The following is a 19,609-nucleotide window of genomic DNA, read 5'->3' as shown; positions in this document are numbered from 1 at the left end:
TTGTGACTTTTCTTTCATTTCCCTGTTCTCATGTACAGTCTCAAATGTATAACTTAAATCTCATAACAGTTTGACTAGTGTTACTTTTTCTTCTGAAATTCCAGCTGTATTCTCATAATAGTAGACTTTTTTCTGTAAATATTACAACTATCTGAGAATATATTTTTCATTTTCAACAAGTGGCTGTACTTCTTTAGTTTTACTTTTCTGCCCTCCCTTCCAGAGAGTTTGATGAGCAGGTGTACAGCTCCACGCTCACAAACCAGGCAGGGTGCGCCCAAATACACTGAGCCATTAGCCACTCTGCCCTGCATCGATTCCCCATTATGGACCATATCGCTGTTTTCAGCCTGGCTTAACAAAGTACACACACACACACACACACACATATATACACACACTTGACATAGCTGTCCGTGGTGATGGATGGAGGAGTTTGATAGAAAAGCTGACCAAGGTGCCCTCCTGGTGGTGCCAGGTGCTGTATTAGCGGTGACACAGCAGAAAAACAGTGGTGTGTGTGTGTGTGTGTGTGTGTTTCAGGGGAATTAGGACACAGCAATCTGCAGTCAGCCTAGTAAAATAGGTGCTACGTCTGTACCGAAGGCCTTTTTTTTTAACATTCGAAGCTTAGACTGAGGTTTTCGAATGAAGCTTTGAATGTCTGTCGTCATATTTTATGACGTCATCACCCTAAAAAAAATATATAATCCTAGAACAAAATCCTCAAAAGTGATTCATTTGATTAAATGATTTAGTATTTTCTTATTAAATCAACTCTCTTTAATGAATATAACTCGTCAGTCGCTGCAACATAAATACATGTAGGATGTACTGAGGATGCTCACTGTGTGTGTTTGAGAGAGAGAGAGAGAGAGAGTGAGAGAGTGAGAGAGAGAGAGAGAGATGAAGAGAAGGTGGATCATTTCACGCAATGTTTCTGTTAGTTATTGATAATTTATGGGAACACTGCTTTATCACCTGCCCACCCAAACCTGTGATCATTTCTATTAAGCTTACTCGAACACATGCATAACTACTACGCAGCCACCACAGGAGTCTAATTCTACAAATAGTATAATACAAATAGCATTAGTGTAGCCTGATCTTTACCTGACACTGAAAGAAATACTGGGTTTAAACACAACGAATAGACATGCAAAAAAAAAAAAAAAGAAGAAGCTGCACAGCATGTGAATGCTGATTTACGTTTTTTAATGTCAACGTTATGAACGGAGCTTAAACTTAACTTAATCTTTATATTATTAGAGTCATTATATACAGGTACATACATAAAATCTATGCCACCCTTAGGAGCAGGGGGCTGCTGTAGAGCGCCCAGGGAGCAATTTGGGGTTCAGTGTCTTGGAACTTCAGTCCAGCCCTAGTGGGTGCACTACTGGGGCTGTCCAATTACAAATCACACTCACAACTCATAAAACTGACACTTCAGTAGGGGTGTAACTATAATTTTTACAACTATACCATACGATACGATTTCCATGGTTCCGATAGGATTCAGGACGATATTTGGCTCATCTAGAGCGATACGATACGATTCAATGATTTGAAATCGATACAGTAACTTTTTTTGCCAAAAATTCAGTCAGTGTGACTGTGAAATAAATATGTGATACTGGACAGAGCAGGTCAGGATTCCTCAGGTTTTCTTGTAAGGGAATCAGGATAAATTAATTATGGATATAAACAAGTAAACAACCATTAATGGCAAATACATACAGCTTTTATTAGAAAATAATAAAAAGTGCAACTGCAGGACCTGCTGATTCAGTTCTCAAGATACAAGGCAGTGCAATATTTAACAAAAAAATATAATAAACCAACTTCTATTCAAGTTAAATGAACAGTGGTTTAACCTGCTGCTTCTGTCCTCATTTTCAGTATAAACAGTAGAGCAATCATACAGAGATCAACAGCTGATAGTGATCAAACAGCTGATAGTGATCAACAGCTGATAGTGATCAAACAGCTGATAGTGATCAAACAGCTGATAGTGATCAAACAGCTGATAGTGATCAAACAGCTGATAGTGATCAAACAACTGATAGTGATCAAACAGCTGATAGTGATCAAACAGCTTGGGACAGAATCATTCCTATACAAACGCTGTTTAAATAATCTGCTTCTAGTAATCAAGTAGTCCACCTACAGTGTTCATTTGGGGTCTTCTCACACATGAAAACATCTGTAAAAACATTTTAAAGCTATGTCAGACTGACGTTAGTTGAATTTCTGTTTTGTTTTTTACTTTACTCCCATCGTGATAATTCGCCTCGCGGACCGTCTACCTTCCGGCTGGATATGTGAGGCTGATGCTTCGTTCACATACAGTAGATATCATGGCGGGAAAAGGAAAGTCATTTTATCTGAATGAAAAACCGACAGCGCACGGGGAAAGTGCCTGTGGGTGAAGCCGCCCTCGTCTCATGCAGAGTGCTGCTCATCTCCCTCCAGCCGCTACCGGCTGAGAGAGGAGGAGTCCAGAGCTCCGTTCGTCCGCGTGCACGCCATGGATGCGCGCTCGCGCTGCAGAGGGCAGAGCTGGCGCATGTCTGGAGAACCGGAGTTACGTTTAACATTTCTTTACTAATACAAGTGCTTAAAAACACTTTCAAATAATGCTTGTCGTCCTTAAATACGAGGTGCAAATCCTTAGTATCGATACAATCAATTTTTGAGTTTCAAATCGATTTTATATTCATATACGTCTCCCGTGAAGGACAACTTGCCGAGTACCTATCGATGTAGTTGTATCGTAGGAATATAAATCGATACATCGATGTAGGAGATGAATCATTACACCCCTACACTTCAGCTTTAAAGGTTGACAGTATGTTTAAAACTATGTAAAGAGGATTGAAGAGGATTTTAGCTACACACCGTTAGCAACATGTGCAGAGGTTAGCACAACAATCTGATCGCCGTGTGCGTCAGTCACACTATGGCGAGATCAGATGACCTGCAGGTTCCCTGTCAGCTACAACAGCAACGGAGAGAGAGTTGTGTATAAGACGGACAGTGTGTCGGCGTCGCTCCACCGTTGTAGGAGATGTGAATGGAAACACAGCGAACATGCCAACGCACATTTGACAGCATCAACCAGATGTGCTGATCCCCTGGATAATAAATACCTAGAAATATAGCCAAGGTGGAACTAATTGCAACACTCCTCGTAATGCACACGTTTAGCATAAGAGAAGCTTTTCAGTTTTATAGTCTGTTGTGACCTGTTGCCTTTTGGAAAAGTGTTTGTTCAGTGTTCGTAAAGTGTAATACAGAAATGTTTGAAATGTTCCAGTGGGACAAATGCTACCTCAGTCCCCAGCAAAAGGATTGTGTCCGTCTTTGACACTTGCATAAGGACCCGTTTATTTTCATTATCATTTTGAACAGACCGTAGTGCATTTGTTTTTTCCCCGTAGCACCGAACCGTGACTCCTGAACCAATGTATGAACCAAACCATGACTCCTAAACCAAGGTATGAACCGAACCGTGACTCCTAAACCAAGGTATAAACCTGACCATGACTCCTGAACCAAGGTATGAACCTGACCGTGACTCCTGAACCAATGCATGAACCGAACCATGACTCCTAAACCAAGGTATGAACCGAACCGTGACTCCTAAACCAAGGTATGAACCGAACCGTGACTCCTAAACCAAGGTATGAACCGAACCGTGACTCCTGAACCAAGGTATGAACCTGACCATGACTCCTGAACCAAGGTATGAACCAAACTGTGACTCCTAAACCAAGGTATGAACCTAACCGTGACTCCTGAACCAAGGTATTAACCGAACCGTGACTCCTAAACCAAGGTCTGAACCTAACTCTGACCCCTGAACCAAGGTATGAACCGAACCGTGACTCCTGAACCAAGATATGAACCGAACCGTGACTCCTGAACCAAGATATGAACCGAACCGTGACTCCTGAACCAAGGTATGAACCGAATCGTGACTCCTAAACCAAGGTCTGAACCTAACCGTGACCCCTGAACCAAGGTATGCACTGAGCCGTGACTCCTAAACCAAGGTATGAACCGAACCGTGACTCCTGAACCAAGGTATGAACCAAACCGTGACTCCTGAACCAAGGTATGAACCGAACCGTGACTCCTGAACCAAGGTATGAACTGAACGGTGACTTCTGTGTACCGTTACGCCCCTTGTAGCTAATATCCAAATCTTATGACATCATCACGTATTGTGCGTATTATGCTAAGGCTCCGCTGGTTGTTGCAGCGCTTGGCCGTGCCCCTCTGGAGGCACCTGCTGCGCACACTGGGCTTTTCAGACATGACCGCCACAATAAGATAAAATAAAATAAGTTTAATTAAGAAATAAAATAATGAATTAGAAAGATATCCAATTCATTTATAAATGCTTTAAAAGCAGGAGATCTTAGAAATCTACATTTGAGTAAATATTTTGCCAGCCAAATCAAATTGTTTACAGGATATTAAACCTTTCAACCTTCGTTTCATTATAATAGCTGACATTTTGAATACTTGACTCCTTGAGAAGAAGAAATCCATTTCGCAGTGTGGACTGTACAACAAAAACTCCTAATACACTGATGTGAATGGAACCCTGGTTGTCATATGAATGGCGTTTTCAAAAGTATCCTCAAGTTTACCCGCGGTGAAGAAGTGGAAGAGCAGGAGGCGGCAAGTTTGACAAGACTGTGCATGAGGATTGTTCATGTTTCAGGTGAATTCTGTTGAAGATATGACTGGTAGAACATGCTTAGCATAGTGACGGACATTAGAGAAGGGGATTATGCTGCAGGAGTGGTTTGAGAATCCTCTACAGACGCCTGGATTTCTCTCTTTTTTTGCGGTGAAAACTGGGTCAGTGTTGGTATCCACTGGAACTGCTGTGAATCCAGCCTGGCTGTCGTCTTTGGAGAGGCCAAACTTTGACAGCTACCTTTCAACTCTACAGGGGTCTGATACTCTAAACATAGATTTTGAGAGCAGTGGCACTTTAAGCTAAGGGGTTTACTTTTTTTAAGGTAAAAGTTTCTCACTCTGAAACAATAAAAAATACATCAGACTCTGTGTTCTTTTACACTTTTGAACTCTATTGTTGTAATTATTCACCGTCTAATCTAAGAAAGTAACTTCATGGTTAAATAAGAAACATTTTTACAAAAAATTTGTACAGTGGAAACCGCTGACAGTGATCACGGTTACAGTGATCAACCAAAGCGTGGCAGCTCATGCAGCTCATGCAGACCGGCGCCGTGTCCCTCCACACCGCTACCGTGTGAGAGAACGAGGAGCCCCGACGAAGAGGCGCCGTTCTGCATGCAAGCTTGCGCTGCAGAGCCGGCGAAAAACGGCAATGTCTCACCGTCGGTGAGGGAAAAGGCAGAAGAATTGGCAGCGAGCCAGTAAATAGCGAAGCGGTCCGTTTCATTAATTTGTGTTCATGTAATACATATACAAATGTCAATTAGATGGTAATCTGCAAGATAAATGATGCACAACAACAAAGATTCGGTTATAATAATCATCCGCCTATAGTGATCGATATGACCCGGACACACGTGATCACTGTGCTTCGTCAACATCAAACCACTTATGTTTCTTGTTGCATCTCTTTTCCACTTTTGTTGTGCATAGGCCAGACTATTGAGAGAAAAGTGGAGGTGTGTCCACATAGAACACAAAGTCAATGTTCTCCTCGACCATTGGATTTCCTTTCCTTGTTTGATCGCCCCTAACAGCCAATCAGAGACATTAGTTGTAACTAGCTAGCATCATGCACACCAATTTGGTCTGTTTGAGTGTGTGTTTGCATGACAGTTCAGCTTCTGACTCGCAAGGTACTCCAGTTCTTCTGGTAATTTCCTCCAGTGTCTTTTATTTTACTCTCATCTCCCTATGTTCATGAACAAAGTGCCCTAAACCTGCATTCTCCCTACCAGCCAGCAGGGGGCGACTCCTCTGGTTGTATAGAAGTCTATGAGATAATGAGTCTACTTCTCACTTGATTTATTACCTCAAAACATTATAAACATGAGTTTATGGTCTCAATCTCTAGTTTCAAGTCTTCTTCACTACAGCATGATGTTCATTTAGTAAATGATGGTCCCATTTAGTCAGATAGACCATAAAGCAGCTACCTTGTGATTGACAGGTCGCTACCACGGCGTTGTTCAGTTGTAATAAAAGACACGGTTCATGTCCATCAGATCCGGCGGGGACGCGCTGCTCCACTCAACTGGCCGTTCAAGCGGTGAAGTACCCGTCATCGTTGAATGAACATGATTGGTCCCTGGTTTTCTGATTGCCATTTCAAACGGGAAACAACGTGGCGGCCTGCTCGTAAACTTTCTGTTATTCCGTTTAAACAATCCACTAAAATCTACTTCTTCGCAATAAGGGATGCCCCTGTTGAATCTCACTTCAATTTAGAACTAGATCGCCTAGTTTGACGGCTTGGTTCAAGTTTCGGGAGCCGGACGCGTCACGCTGTACGGGCTCATTTTCATAAAGTTGAGAATTTTCAACTTTATGCAAATACAGACCCCCTCCAACTCGCCGCAACACTCCCACCATGCACTTGGCGACTGCTTCTCCTGCTTTCCATAGGAAATGAATGGAAAGCGTTGAGACACCCTCCTCCGTCACCGGATCTGGCGGAAATGCGCTGTAAGGATTCGGCTGGTCACTTTTATTGACAAGTACATTACAAAGAGCAAAATTAGCATCGCAATTAATGTGAATTACGGATGCACCTTCCTTACCAAGCTAGCTAGCTAGTGCTAAATTTAGCTGCTAACAGTACCTGGCCCCACTGGGCCTCGCTCTTCCCCAGCTCCACCCTCTCGCCCAAATATGGCCAATTCTGGTTCCAAGAAACCAAGATGGCAATGACCAAAACGCCAAACTCAAGGCTTCAAAACGGCAGTCCACAAACCAATGGGTGACGTCACGGTGACTACGTCCACTTCTTATATACAGTCTATGATCTAAACACATTTCTTTACCTCAATACATGTCTCCCAGGGAGAATTTGTCCACTTGCGTCTTTCCATTTTCTTTATATTCAATTGCAATGCCTCTAATATTTGCTTTGCATTCAGTCTTTTAGACATTGGGCTCCTACTGTTAAATTTCAGGAGGGTGTTTTGTCTCTGCTGATCAAAAGGCAAATACAAATGAGTGACGCATAGACAAAAGAATCCAAATGTCTTAAAACGTGTGTGGCGGGTGGCACTTATTGATTTATGCACTCAGTGAGAGGGAATGTCAGTCAGTATGTGTGTGAAACATGACTACATTAGAGGGACAAAAATGCTTCAGCTCTCGTCTGGAGGGTCTAAAGATGAAACACTTGCTTCTGGGACAGAAACCACACACACAAACACACACACACAAACACACACAGCCCAGTGCTACCACCCACAGCATGGGGCCAGAGGGAGAGGTCAAAGGTTTACTGAGTCAGGGTGTTAGGTCAGAAGGGTTAAACTGGACACTTTAGCACAGCAGTTGTGGGTCAACAGGGGAGGGTGGGGGAGTCATTGTGTGGTCCAGTTACTGGTTATGCGTGCAACATGTCTCGTGCCCCTGCTCACGAGACAGCTTGTGCATGTCAGCTTTGTGTGAGTGTGAAAAACATGCGTGCATCCGGCAGAGTGTGGATGAATGTGTGTCTTAAGCAGCTTAATACCTAGCCAGTCGTTGAACTTCTTAACCTCGGAGGGCAGGCCCAGCTCGGTGAAGTCACCCATGTGCAGCAGCACGTCGCCGTAGGGCATCTGGATGCCGTCTGTACGCGAGTGTGTGTCGGACACACACACAAACCTGGTGTGTCCTGATGGCTTGGGAGTGTCATAAGGAATGGGGTCCACCCTGAAAAGACAGACACAGAGAGACAGTGAGCCCTAAAGAATATGTAATAATAAAATGTCACATTATTAACCTCCATAATGATACAGTTACCAAAGTAATTCATCAGTGGTGGCTTTTCAATTCGGATAGATTTATTTTGATTTATTAGAAATGTTCGTTCTTTGTTGCATGGCGTCCCCCCCTCTCTCCCCCCACGTTGCTTTCAATAAAGGTTACAAAACACACACTGAAAAGAAAACTGTAATAAAACAGTAAATTATGCATCGCTGGGTCGAGATTTATAATGTCAGTAACTCTGTTTTCTCAATTCAGTTTGTGGTCCAGCCCTTATTCAGATTGTGTGTGTGTGTTGATGGTGTGGGTCGCCCCTCTTCTTTCCTTTCCATGGCTCCCTCCCTCAGAAACACATGTGCTATTGTTCATTCTTTGTACAGTATTTAACAACAGCTTCTTCCACATACCAAAATAATCAATGACTTGCATCTCTTTTATTGTGCTGAACTAGGGCTGCAACTAACGATTATATTAATTATCAATTCATCTGCCAATTATGTTCTATATTAATTGATTAACTGTTTGGTCTGAAAAATGTCAGAAAATAGTCATAAATGTCCATCCCAGTGTCTCAAAGTTCAAGGTGATGTCTTTAAATGTCTTGTTTTGTCAGTCCCAAACCCAAAGATATTCAGTTTAAAAATGATGTAAAACAGAGAAAAGCAGGACATTTCCGTATTTGAGAGGCTGAAAACAGCATTTTTCGGCCATTTTTGCATGACAAATTACTTAAACAATTAGCAAAAAAGTTGGCGATTATTTTTCTGTCCATCGCTTAATTAATTAGTTGACTAATCGTTGCAGCTCTATGTTGAATTAACTATCAGTGCTTCATTTTGTTATGCTCTATAAAAAAAAAAAAAAGAAAAAAAAAAGGTGTGCACGATCCAGAAGCATATTTTTAGGAGATGTATGCTAATTTCATACCAGATAGCAGAAGGGGCACAGCTGAAAACTGGAACCTTAAAAAGATCATTTGTTGTGCAAAATAAATTACACGGTCCACAGAATAATGCACGCAGCGGAGCAAAATGCATCTCAAAGAAAAGAGGAGACATTACAACAGTGAAAAATGTGTGGTTTTGGCTGGAAAACAACCGACGCTCGGGTTGATTTGTGCACACAAGGAGGGCAATGGCTGTTTTGTGGCATCAGATTGGCTAAAGAGACAGTGAATTAAGGCATGCCATGTGCTTTCTATCCATTATCTAAAGAAAAAAACACTTAGACCCAAGTCTGGCTGGAGAAAAAAAAAAGCCTTTTATTCAGCCTTTTTGTTCGATGTAAGCACGTCTGTTAAAAAGGAAGAAAAACCTGTACTTTCTTCTGACTGAAAGGAAAGAGGGGAAAAAATCATCTTGTCTGTAATTGAAGTCTACAATGTGCAATCCTCCAGCACTCTGCCACTAGACCATTATTTCATTAGAAGGGATGTCACTCTGTCGAAAACATCAGACACATAATCAACGCTGCAATCTCCAACCACGCGCGCACGCACCCACCCGCCCGCCCGCCCGCACTCACTCACTCACACACACACACACACACACACACACACACACACACACACACACACACACACACACACACACACACACACACACACACACACACACACACACACACACACACACACACACACACACACACACACACACACACACACACACACACACACACACACACACACACACACACACACACACACACACACACACACACACACACACACACACACACACACACACACACACACACACACACACACACACACACACGGAGCATGAAAACAGAAGCAGATGAAATCAAAAGGTTTCAGACCGGAGAAGACGTCATTAACAGAGATGGAGAAAATGGGCACTTCGGCACAAAAGAAAATCTTATGGGGGGGAAGCAACATTTGTGGAGTCTCATTTAGGAAGCAATTTTCCTGTTTTCCCATTTCTGTGGCATGTTGAGTAGAATATTAGATATGGAAAAGGTTCACAAACAACCTGGAATATGTTGTTGATCTGTTTTTGAGTTGAACAGTCATCTGCAAGGTCGTGTTAACGGTGGAACAACAGTGGACAATCTGGTCACCGTCTGTAATGTGTAGCCACTGTATAGGCTGGCCCACAATGAAAGATTTTTCAAATCTTATCAGATATTGAAAATGTGAGAGAGCCCACACATAACGACTTGTTATGTTAAATTTAACATTTTGGTTCTTGTAGTGTGTGGAGAGCAACGGTTTTGCTAAAACAGCACACCACACACTAACAGATTCATTTATGAACAACAAGAGTCCGGACGGAAATCTCGCTAAATCTCTCTCGATCAAATGTGAACAAACATGGAAGATGACGGGCAGGAATAATTAATGATGTTAGCTTTTGCACTAATTTGTAATGAAAATTCACAAAGAAAAAATATGCATGAAATCATTTTGACATGTTAAATAACACTCGCAAATCAAAGTTGGTCTTCCATTTCCGGGTCCATCATGATGCTACTTTATGTTTCGCATTTTGCATTTCGCATTGACGCTGCTACTTCACCTCTAAAGGGACAAGCTGAGTTGGTTCGGGCATCTGATCAGGATGCCTCCTGGACACCTCCCTTTGGAGTTTTTCCGGGCACGTCCAACTGGTAAGACAACCCGGGGTAGACCCAGAACACGCTGGAGAAGTGATATATCTCTTCTGGCCTGGGAACGCCTCGGGCTCCCCCAGGAAGAGCTGGAAAATGTTGCTGGGGAGAGGGACGTCTGGAATTCCCTGCTTAGCCTGCTGCCCCCGCGACACGGCCCCGGATAAGCGGAAGAAAATGGATGGATGGATGGATGGATGGATGGATGGATACCTCCATGCTAACAGCATAGCAAAGTCAAACTGCTGTTGTCTCACTGTATATGTCATCGTATCGCACAATTCTTTTGTGTTACTTGTCTTTAGTTTAACCACCATTTGTAGTCACCATCTGTGATCAGGAGCAGCAGCTGCATACTTGCTGCATCTCTTGTTCCCCACCAGTGTTTTGTGTATGCCTCTGCAAAACTGGATGAATAAGAAGCTGCAAGGAAGAAGAGGCTGCTGAAAATCTTTACTCTGACATGCTAACAGATAACAGGAGGGCCTGAAAAAATGCAGCACCCTCATTCATTTCAATGAGTTAAAAAAAATGCAGAGTCATCCAGCTAAAAGATTAAATTTAAACTTTTGTCGCAACAAAATGTGACGTCATCCAGCGTTGGCCAATCACATATGTGTAATCGCAAAGTCTTGGTAGATTTGTTGATGTGAACTAGAGCTGCAATGACTAATCGATTTAAATATGAAATTAATCTCTCATTATTTTGATAATCGATTGAGTAATTTCTAAAAAAAAGTCTAAATTCTGATTGCAGCTTCTTAAATGTGAATATTTTAGTTAGTTGCAACCCTAATGTGAACGCTGACATATTTCTACAGTTTATCTTGCAATCATTGCAACGAAACATTAAATAATTGCTGCCATGATAGCTTTCCAGAAAATGTTTTTACATATCATGTTTTGGCGTCTAATAAGCCTCCAAACTCATGGATCTGTAACTCAAACTGGACATACCGAATCGTATCTTATCATTTTACCAGAATCTAGTATTTAGTCTGCTACTTGTATTTTCTCATTTGTAGCCTGCAGTGGGTCGCTCCTTTAAACCTTCACAACTTCAGCTGGAAGAGACACTGGAGCAGAGAGAGCTTCTCAGTGACCCGAGCAGGCCTGGACTCCATATTAAACACACTGGACAAAATGGATCACTATGTACAGAGATAATTCCATTTACTACTGACCGTGTGCAGTAAATAATGCTCCTATATACCCACAAACACTATACATTGCAGTGAAGCTGGTGATTAGATGTGGTGCTCTGTGGTGCCTGGACGTCATGCAGCTTTACAGGATTCGACAGTTCTCGTCATGGAGGAAGGACGAACGCAGAACCACATGGGATGACAAAACACACACATGTATATATGCACACACACAAGCGTGCATATTAAGACAAAGCAAGGAGAAAAACAACCTCCATCTCCTCCCCTTTCCTTTGAGATTTAATCCACCCTGAGAATGTAAGTAAATACCAGCAGCCCCTATCAATTAAGAGCCGGCCCGGGCCAAGAAACCTTCATGATAGTGCTGCATGGCTCTCACACACACACACAAAGAGAGAGGGCCCCTGTCTTTCCTGTTAACGTATGACTGTATAACAATCCAGAGGTTCATTAGTAATGTATACAGGAGTTCAGGAGTTCAGCAGCGCAGCAAAGGCCTCTGATCTATTGTAAACGGAGACAGTGAAAATGAAAAAGTCTAGTTGCGCTCCGGCAGCAGGTAAAAGAATATTCTCCAGTGACAGACTGAACTGTGTTAGCATGAAGGTTCGTGTTAACATGTCTGAGCTGCGGCGTGACATCAGAGGGAAGACTGCGGAGGGAAAAAAGCGGGGGAGAAAGAGAAATGCTAATTCGCTCGAGGAGGGCAGGAGCACACTCTCAAATCCGCCATGACATCCGAGCTGACACAAAACCGAGGTCTGTGGCTGCAGAAATATCTGCTCGATGAAGAAACGTCTGTGATCCTTCAGCAGAGAAACCTCGCTGCATTATGACTTCTCCTCACCTTCAGCTGCAACATTTATCCTTCTCCATTTTAGGAAATAAAACTAGATCATTGCACTTCTGCGCCTTAACATTTTCACTTTAGTGCAGCGTTTCTTGAGCTAACAAGAGCCAGACAATTCTGTTCTTATTCTTACTGTCATACTCGTGTTGTGTTCTTAATTACAACATTCACAGATGACAGTAGATGTTCATCATTTGGGAACTAAAATCAATTTGTTCTTTTTCACTTTGCTTATTCTGTTTATCTCAAAGAAGTCTCTCTGCTGTTTTCACATCTGAAGTTGTGGTTTATTCACATTACATACTGCCTCACATTCAAATGTTACTGGGCAAATTCAACAAGGACTTTCATATGAATTAAAAATTAAATACTTCAATTCGATTAAAAGAGACTGTACGTAAGTTTTTACACGTAGCAACGTTTTGTTTTTTTTAAATGGTCTTTTATTAGACCTTTCATGACTTTCTGGGTTTCCTCGATCAGCCTGTAGACTGCTTTTAATGTGAAGAATGTGGGATGTTTTTTCATGGAAAATCCAACGGATGCGACGACATGCACGCTCGCGAGTGCCTTTACCCTCTTCAGCTCCGCTACAGGGCTAACAGTGTGCAACCATAGCTAACGTTCGGTTAGAAATGGAGTCCACTAACGCCATCAAATGACCAGCCCCACCCCACCACAACTCAGACTCCAACACAAACGCCACAGAAGCAAAAAAAAAACAAGTTATATCTAGTGAAGCCCGTCTAGCAAAACAGGAATGTGACCGACGTTGGGGGGGGGGGAAACTAGGATCAACTTTGATTCAAAATTGACCTGTAAGCTTACATTACTGCCAAGCATGTGAAATACGTATATAGTGATATGGTGGTTTTAGCTGTCAGTCATATTCAGTCTTGTGTGTGGCGCCTCACTGTGTTGACCGATGCTCGTTCGTGTCTTTGTAGTGCAAGCACAAGCGCGAGCAACAGGACGCTGACTGTCGTTGAATTAATAGCCACGGGTGTGACTGTTAACAGGTAATTTCAGATTCTTACATCTAGCCCCTTTAAGTAATCATTAAAAAATAACCTGTAGCCTCCATCAATCACATAAACAGCACATCTACATACAGTATCAATGCTAAAATAAGACAGACAAGCCGATATGCTTGCAGATCAGAAAGTATTCAATCTACATGTGAAACACACACAGTTATTGGTCACATGTGTGATATAGAAGAGAATAACAGTGAGTAAGTAGAAGTATAAATCAACGTGGGAGAGGCAGATGGAGGGAAGCTCTCTGATGTCTGTAGTAGGATATTCAGTTTGACTGAGCACACTTGGCTCCATGGCCTTTTAGAAAAACACACAAGCAAACAGGGTCAAAGTTCAGGCCGAGCTTGCTTCTTCAAACGTGACACTTAACTCGCAGCAGATAAGAAGGTCGCGCTCTGTGTCACTCTCCCGACTCGTCCAGCTCTTTAAGGATGCCACATAATCATTGTGATTGATTGCAACACTTCCTCCCGAGTCGTCGCGCCGTCCAAAAACAGACCGTGGCGGTTTGCTGCGCCGCCAAAAAACTGTCAGAGCTCTTATCATAAATTTTAGTATTAGTTCCATTTAAACCCTGCTATCCATCAGTACAGGAGATAAACTCATGTATACCTTTAATGTAGAAAAGAAAGACCTGACAAAAGGAATCATTGCAGAACAGTAATCTCTCAATGATTTCAACTGTCAAATCCACCATTTGATTAAAGAAGGGAAGACGAGGCTGGACCACTGTCTTTCCTCTCTTAGGGTGGAACACCTCTTTGTCAACCATCATCATCAACTCACTGAGCTCTTAGAATTCAAACTTTTAGCTTTTAAGTGATGTGTTTGGGCATGCTGGGTAGGGATGTGACCGTGAGGACATTTTCCCAGCGGTTAATAAACTTGTGACAACACCGGTGTTACCGATTACACCGGACAATTTACAAGAAAAGATGACGGTCAATATGTGTAGCGCGCTGACTCTGATCTTTACCGCCGGGTGGCGGTCTGTCTGGCCTCTCCGGTCCAGCTTTTGCTGCGGGGCTGCAGGGGTCTAACGTTACCTGGCACCGCTGTGCCGTGCACACCGGCTGTGAATGCTCCGTCGTCCTCGCAGCGATTAACTAATTAACATTATGGTTCCCTTATAGCACTGGGTTTAAATCTGAAATATTGCCAAATAGGCGATTTTGCTTTTCGCTTTGACACCGAATCCTCCGCCATCGTCTCGTCTGTCAACTCTCTCTCGTCCCGTGTGTGAAATCTGACTCCTGCTATTCTGAGCTGAGACTCCGTACGGAGCAGACACTTTCACTGTCAGTTTTGTATTGATCACACGGCGCTGATACGTGAAAATGAACTAAAGGGGTTTTATTTCTGTAAAAAAATGAGGTTGCCATTACTGCAGTGGCATCTCCCTACAATATGCACACTTTTGTATGCAAGTTGTCCTACCGAGTGTACAATTTTCTACTTTTACCTTTACTTTCATTAGGGCTGTAAATATCTGTTTAAAATGAACCTTAAAGGGAGATTTGTCAAGTGTTGAATACTCTTATCAACATGGGAGTGGGCAAATATGCTGCTTTATGCAAACATATGTATACTGTATATTTATTACTGGAAATCAATGAACAACACAAAACAATGACAGATATTGTCCAGAAACCCTCACAGGTACTGCATTTAGCATAAAACAATATGATCCAATCATAACATGGCAAACTGCAGCCCAACAGGCAACAACAGCTGTCAGTGTGTCAGTGTGCTGACTTGACTATGACTTGCCCCAAACTGCATGTGATTATCATAAAGTGGGCATGTCTGTAAAGGGGAGACTCGTGGGTACCCATAAAACCCATTTACATTCACCTATCTGGAGGTCAAAGGTCAAGGGACCCCTTTGAAAATGGACATGACAGTTTTTCCTCGCCAATATTTAATGCAAGTATGGAGCGTTATTTAACCTCCTTCTTGACAAGCTAGTATGACATGGTTGGTACCGATGGATTCATCAGTTTTTTTAGTTTACTATACCAGTATCTTCTCTCTAGCTTTAAAACTGAGCCGCAACAACCTAAAAATCGCAAGTTGCGCTAATGCGTTAAAGAAATTAGTGGCATTAAAACAAATTTACGTTAACGCGTTATTATCGCGTTAACTTTGACAGCCCTAGTTTTTATGTAACTTTTTTTTGACAAAGATGTCTACGAGTCTGGGAAGAACCTGAGCTACTCTTAGCTGCCTAACGATAGCCTGAGATGGTGAAACAAACACGAACAGAACATGTAGGTGTCCTCGTAAAAGCCTTCAATTTGACTTTAATCCATTTTAAATAGTTACTCATCTCAGCTGCTACATCACAGAACACACAAAGCGGTCGCCAGAGTCATCTATAGTTGGGCAAAACGCCAAGCGGACAAAGCTCGTTCTAAAACAAGAGTGAATCAGGGGTTGTCTTTCACCCGCTGTCGAGCACCGTAACCCTCGTTGAGCCGGGGAGGAGGGGCCAACTTTGAATGTTCTGTTTACAAACTGCAGCCAACAAATTCATTGGAACAAAAAGAGCCTTGCCTAAATAATGGAAAACAGTCAAACCGTATTACTTGAAGAGTAACATAGTATATTAAAGGTCCCATATCGTGCTCATTTTCAGGTTCATACTTGTATTTTGTGTTCTACTAGAACATGTTTACATGCTGTAATGTTCAAAAAAAAAAAAAATTCCTCATCCTGTCTGCCTGAATATACCTGCATTTACCCTCTGTCTGACACGCTCCGTTTTAGTGCATTTCAATAGAATTGCAACGGAATTGTGTTGTTAGGCAACAGTTTGGGTCAATGTTTACTTCCTGTCCGTTGATGTTATTTACACACACTGCAAAAGGAAATAAACTGGGACACATTTAGAATGTGTACGTTTAAAACCGTGTAATGGTCTAAATATTGTATATTTGTGACATCACAAATGGACAGAAATCCTAACGGCTTGTTTCAAACGTGTCATTTCTGAATACGTGCTGTGTGTATTTCTCCGTATATTGAGCATTTTGATAGTTTAACAGTATTTATATATCACTTAAACCTGCTTTGTAATGTAAAAGATCTGAAAATCTCACTTTTTACAATATGGGACCTTTAAGTCTGGGTTGAATATTCTGATGCCGTTGGCGTTAACAGCCTCCCCCAGCCCTGGCAGGGTTAATGGGGTCAATGACCTCTGAGCTGCCCACTTGTCTCAGACAGAAACATGTCAATCACAGTCCGGCCCGGGTCTCTGTCCATTTTATACCTGCTGCCGAAGGATTAGCCTCCAACTCCTCCTCTCTTCTTCATTGTTAATGGAGTCATCCTGCTAATGATTTCTCATCAATAAAAAGGCCACCAAAAACCCCCAGAGGTCAAAGGTGAAACGTGGAAATAGACTGCTAATCAACTAAAGCTGACCTGTTCATACACGACAAACAGGATCAAGACTTGTACTCGAGCTCGAATCAACAGGCAGTGATTCTTTTGTGTGTAATTGAATTCACTCATCGTAAATTGACAAATTCACACATCACATGCAGCAGGATTAGTCATCCTCAAAATACCATCATGCATTCCTGTTCACTTTGAAATAAATGCCAGCTGATGACATTGAATATTTGTAAAAAACAAAATATATAAACTGCCCTCTGCACAGGTTTGACTGGATGGGAGCTTCAAATCATGAGCAAACAGAATTTCCAACTTGCTTCCTGAATTTGAAAAACATTTATAACGAAACTTCTGGTAGCATGATGTTACCACTAAAAATATGTTTTTAATGCTTGAAACAATTTGTCAATTAATTAAATTTAATTTTATATAGCGTCAAATCATAACAGAAGTTATCTAAAGACGCCTTTTATAAAGAGCGGGTCTAGACCGTACTCTATACTCATACTAATCTAGAATTAGTTGATTAACAGCAATCGTTGGATTCTTTAAGTCATTCATCCAGTTGCTCAAATGACGATTGTTTGCAGATTTTTTTTGTATTCTTCTTCTTATTATTTATATCAGTAGTTTTTTTTACTTTTTCTGACAAGACAGATGAATCTATAATGCAAAACTAATCTGTTGCAGAAAAACTAATATAACTGTGATATAAAATGGAGAAAATTTGTATTTAAGGTTTAATTTATTGACTTGACTTTATTGATCCATCTTATTAAACTGAGCAGGAAAGACAAAAAGACTATCCCTGGACTTAACACACTTTCTATGTTCCGACTTACAAACACAGCAGCTGATAAATGGAATTAAATAGACCTCAAATTAGGACTGGTTGATATGGACAAAATCAAAAATCACCATATTTTTGACCAAATACCTCAATATTTATATTGTGACAATATTGTAGGGTTGACTGTTGGTGCTTTCATAAAATATTTACACAATGAGATTTCTGATAAATAATCATCAGTCATGTGGATATAATGACTGAGTGTAAAAGACAAATAACAGAACAGCTAGAACAGTCTGGTAAGTTCAGAAAATGACATCACTTTACTGAAATGCAGCTTTTAAAAGCAGGAAAAGACAACACTTATGCCATATTATGATATCCAAAATCTAAAACAATATCTAGTCTCATATCATATCGATATAATAGCCCTATAAAAGCCCTACTCTGTACTTCACCACCTCCTTGTTGAACTTCACAACAAAGACCGTCAGAGAAAATGTGATGTTTGTGTGTCCACTGCGCTACATTTAATAGTAAATTTAAAAAGATAAATCCCAACTGAACTTTAGACCAAACAGTCACTGTTCTTCCACTGAGCTCACACACCGTCTTTATCGCTCTTTCAGGAGAAAACATCAAAACACAATGCTACCCATTTCTTCTGTCTATAACCTCTGCATTGGTTCCCCTCCCCCTCCTGTACACGCACGCACACACACACACACAACGCTCACTCATCCACGGTGCAATACCATTTCGCTGAGAGGAGCAGAGAGAGCGCCTCTCTTATCTTCTGCATTTCAGCTGTCTGCGTTAATTCAATAAACTTCAGAGGAACAAAATGAACACAAGAATAACGGAGAGGGGGGTGGTGGTGCTGGTGGTGCTGGTGGTGGTGGGGGGTGCTCAAGGGAGCGGAGAAATAGGCAAAGGTGGGAGAGAGAAACAAGCAAACAAGAAAACCTAACAGGAAAAAAGGGGCAAAAGCTCAAACAGATGGTAGATGTAGAATGATGGAAATTCACAAGAGAGAGAGGAAAAAATAAGTGCGCTGTGAAAAATATTCAAATGGGAATTGATTTTAAAGAATGGTGAATAATGGCCTTTTGCCTTAATGTCCCCCTCCCTCCCCCTTTACTCCATTTGTTCAGGCAGGGTGCGTCCTCGTCCCTCCCATAATGGCCAACTACGGCACACAAAGCCTGTGTTGGAATATCAGCACCGGAGAAACCTTCCGGCACTGCGCTGGGAAATAAATTGCTTCTGCTAATGCCCCTTTCATTACGGCACAGCCTTTAATTGTGCTGCTGACAGTCCGCCTGGCTGCGGGGCTGATGGGAGGAAGGCTGAGGAGACGGGCTCGACGTGGCCCACGGGGGCCAAACACTAACCAGCAGACTGCTGGGAGAATAAACTAGTGGAGTAGTTTGGACAGACAACACGGCTCACAGCTGAGAGTCGAGGAAGGTAGTACATTTTTGTATAGCCCAAAAAAAAAGGTAGCATTCAAACGCTTTATGTAGCTCTGTTCAGTATCCACGTATACTCAGCTGATATAAAGATCCATTTAGAGACTGCAAAAATTGAAAATAATCAGACTTTCAGAAGATATTTTCACATTAGGATTGGGTATTGAACCTCAATATATATATATATATATATATATATATATATATATATATATATATAAATATAAAAAAAAGTAAAATAATTACTGAAAACTGTGTGCAAGTATGTCAGCTAGCAACTAATGTCTGGTCAGATTCATAATCTTTTTAAATCA

General features: G+C 41.7%; 1 protein-coding gene across 3 annotated transcripts in view; it reads right to left on the bottom strand.

Moving 5' to 3' along the window:
• Positions 1-19,609, bottom strand: part of mpped2a (metallophosphoesterase domain containing 2a) — a 104,718-nt gene that overhangs the window by 66,198 nt on the left and 18,911 nt on the right. For all 3 annotated transcript variants that reach the window (XM_037747625.1, XM_037747633.1, XM_037747617.1), the window contains one exon: positions 7,709-7,890. In XM_037747625.1, coding sequence (XP_037603553.1) covers positions 7,709-7,890 — 182 coding nt within the window. The remainder of the gene's footprint in view (positions 1-7,708; positions 7,891-19,609) is intronic.

Source organism: Sebastes umbrosus, chromosome 2 (genome assembly GCF_015220745.1).
Source record: "Sebastes umbrosus isolate fSebUmb1 chromosome 2, fSebUmb1.pri, whole genome shotgun sequence".
NCBI classification, from domain to species: domain Eukaryota; kingdom Metazoa; phylum Chordata; class Actinopteri; order Perciformes; family Sebastidae; genus Sebastes; species Sebastes umbrosus.
Note: the sequence above shows the minus strand (reverse complement) of the source record. Positions and strands in the feature narration are given on the sequence as shown.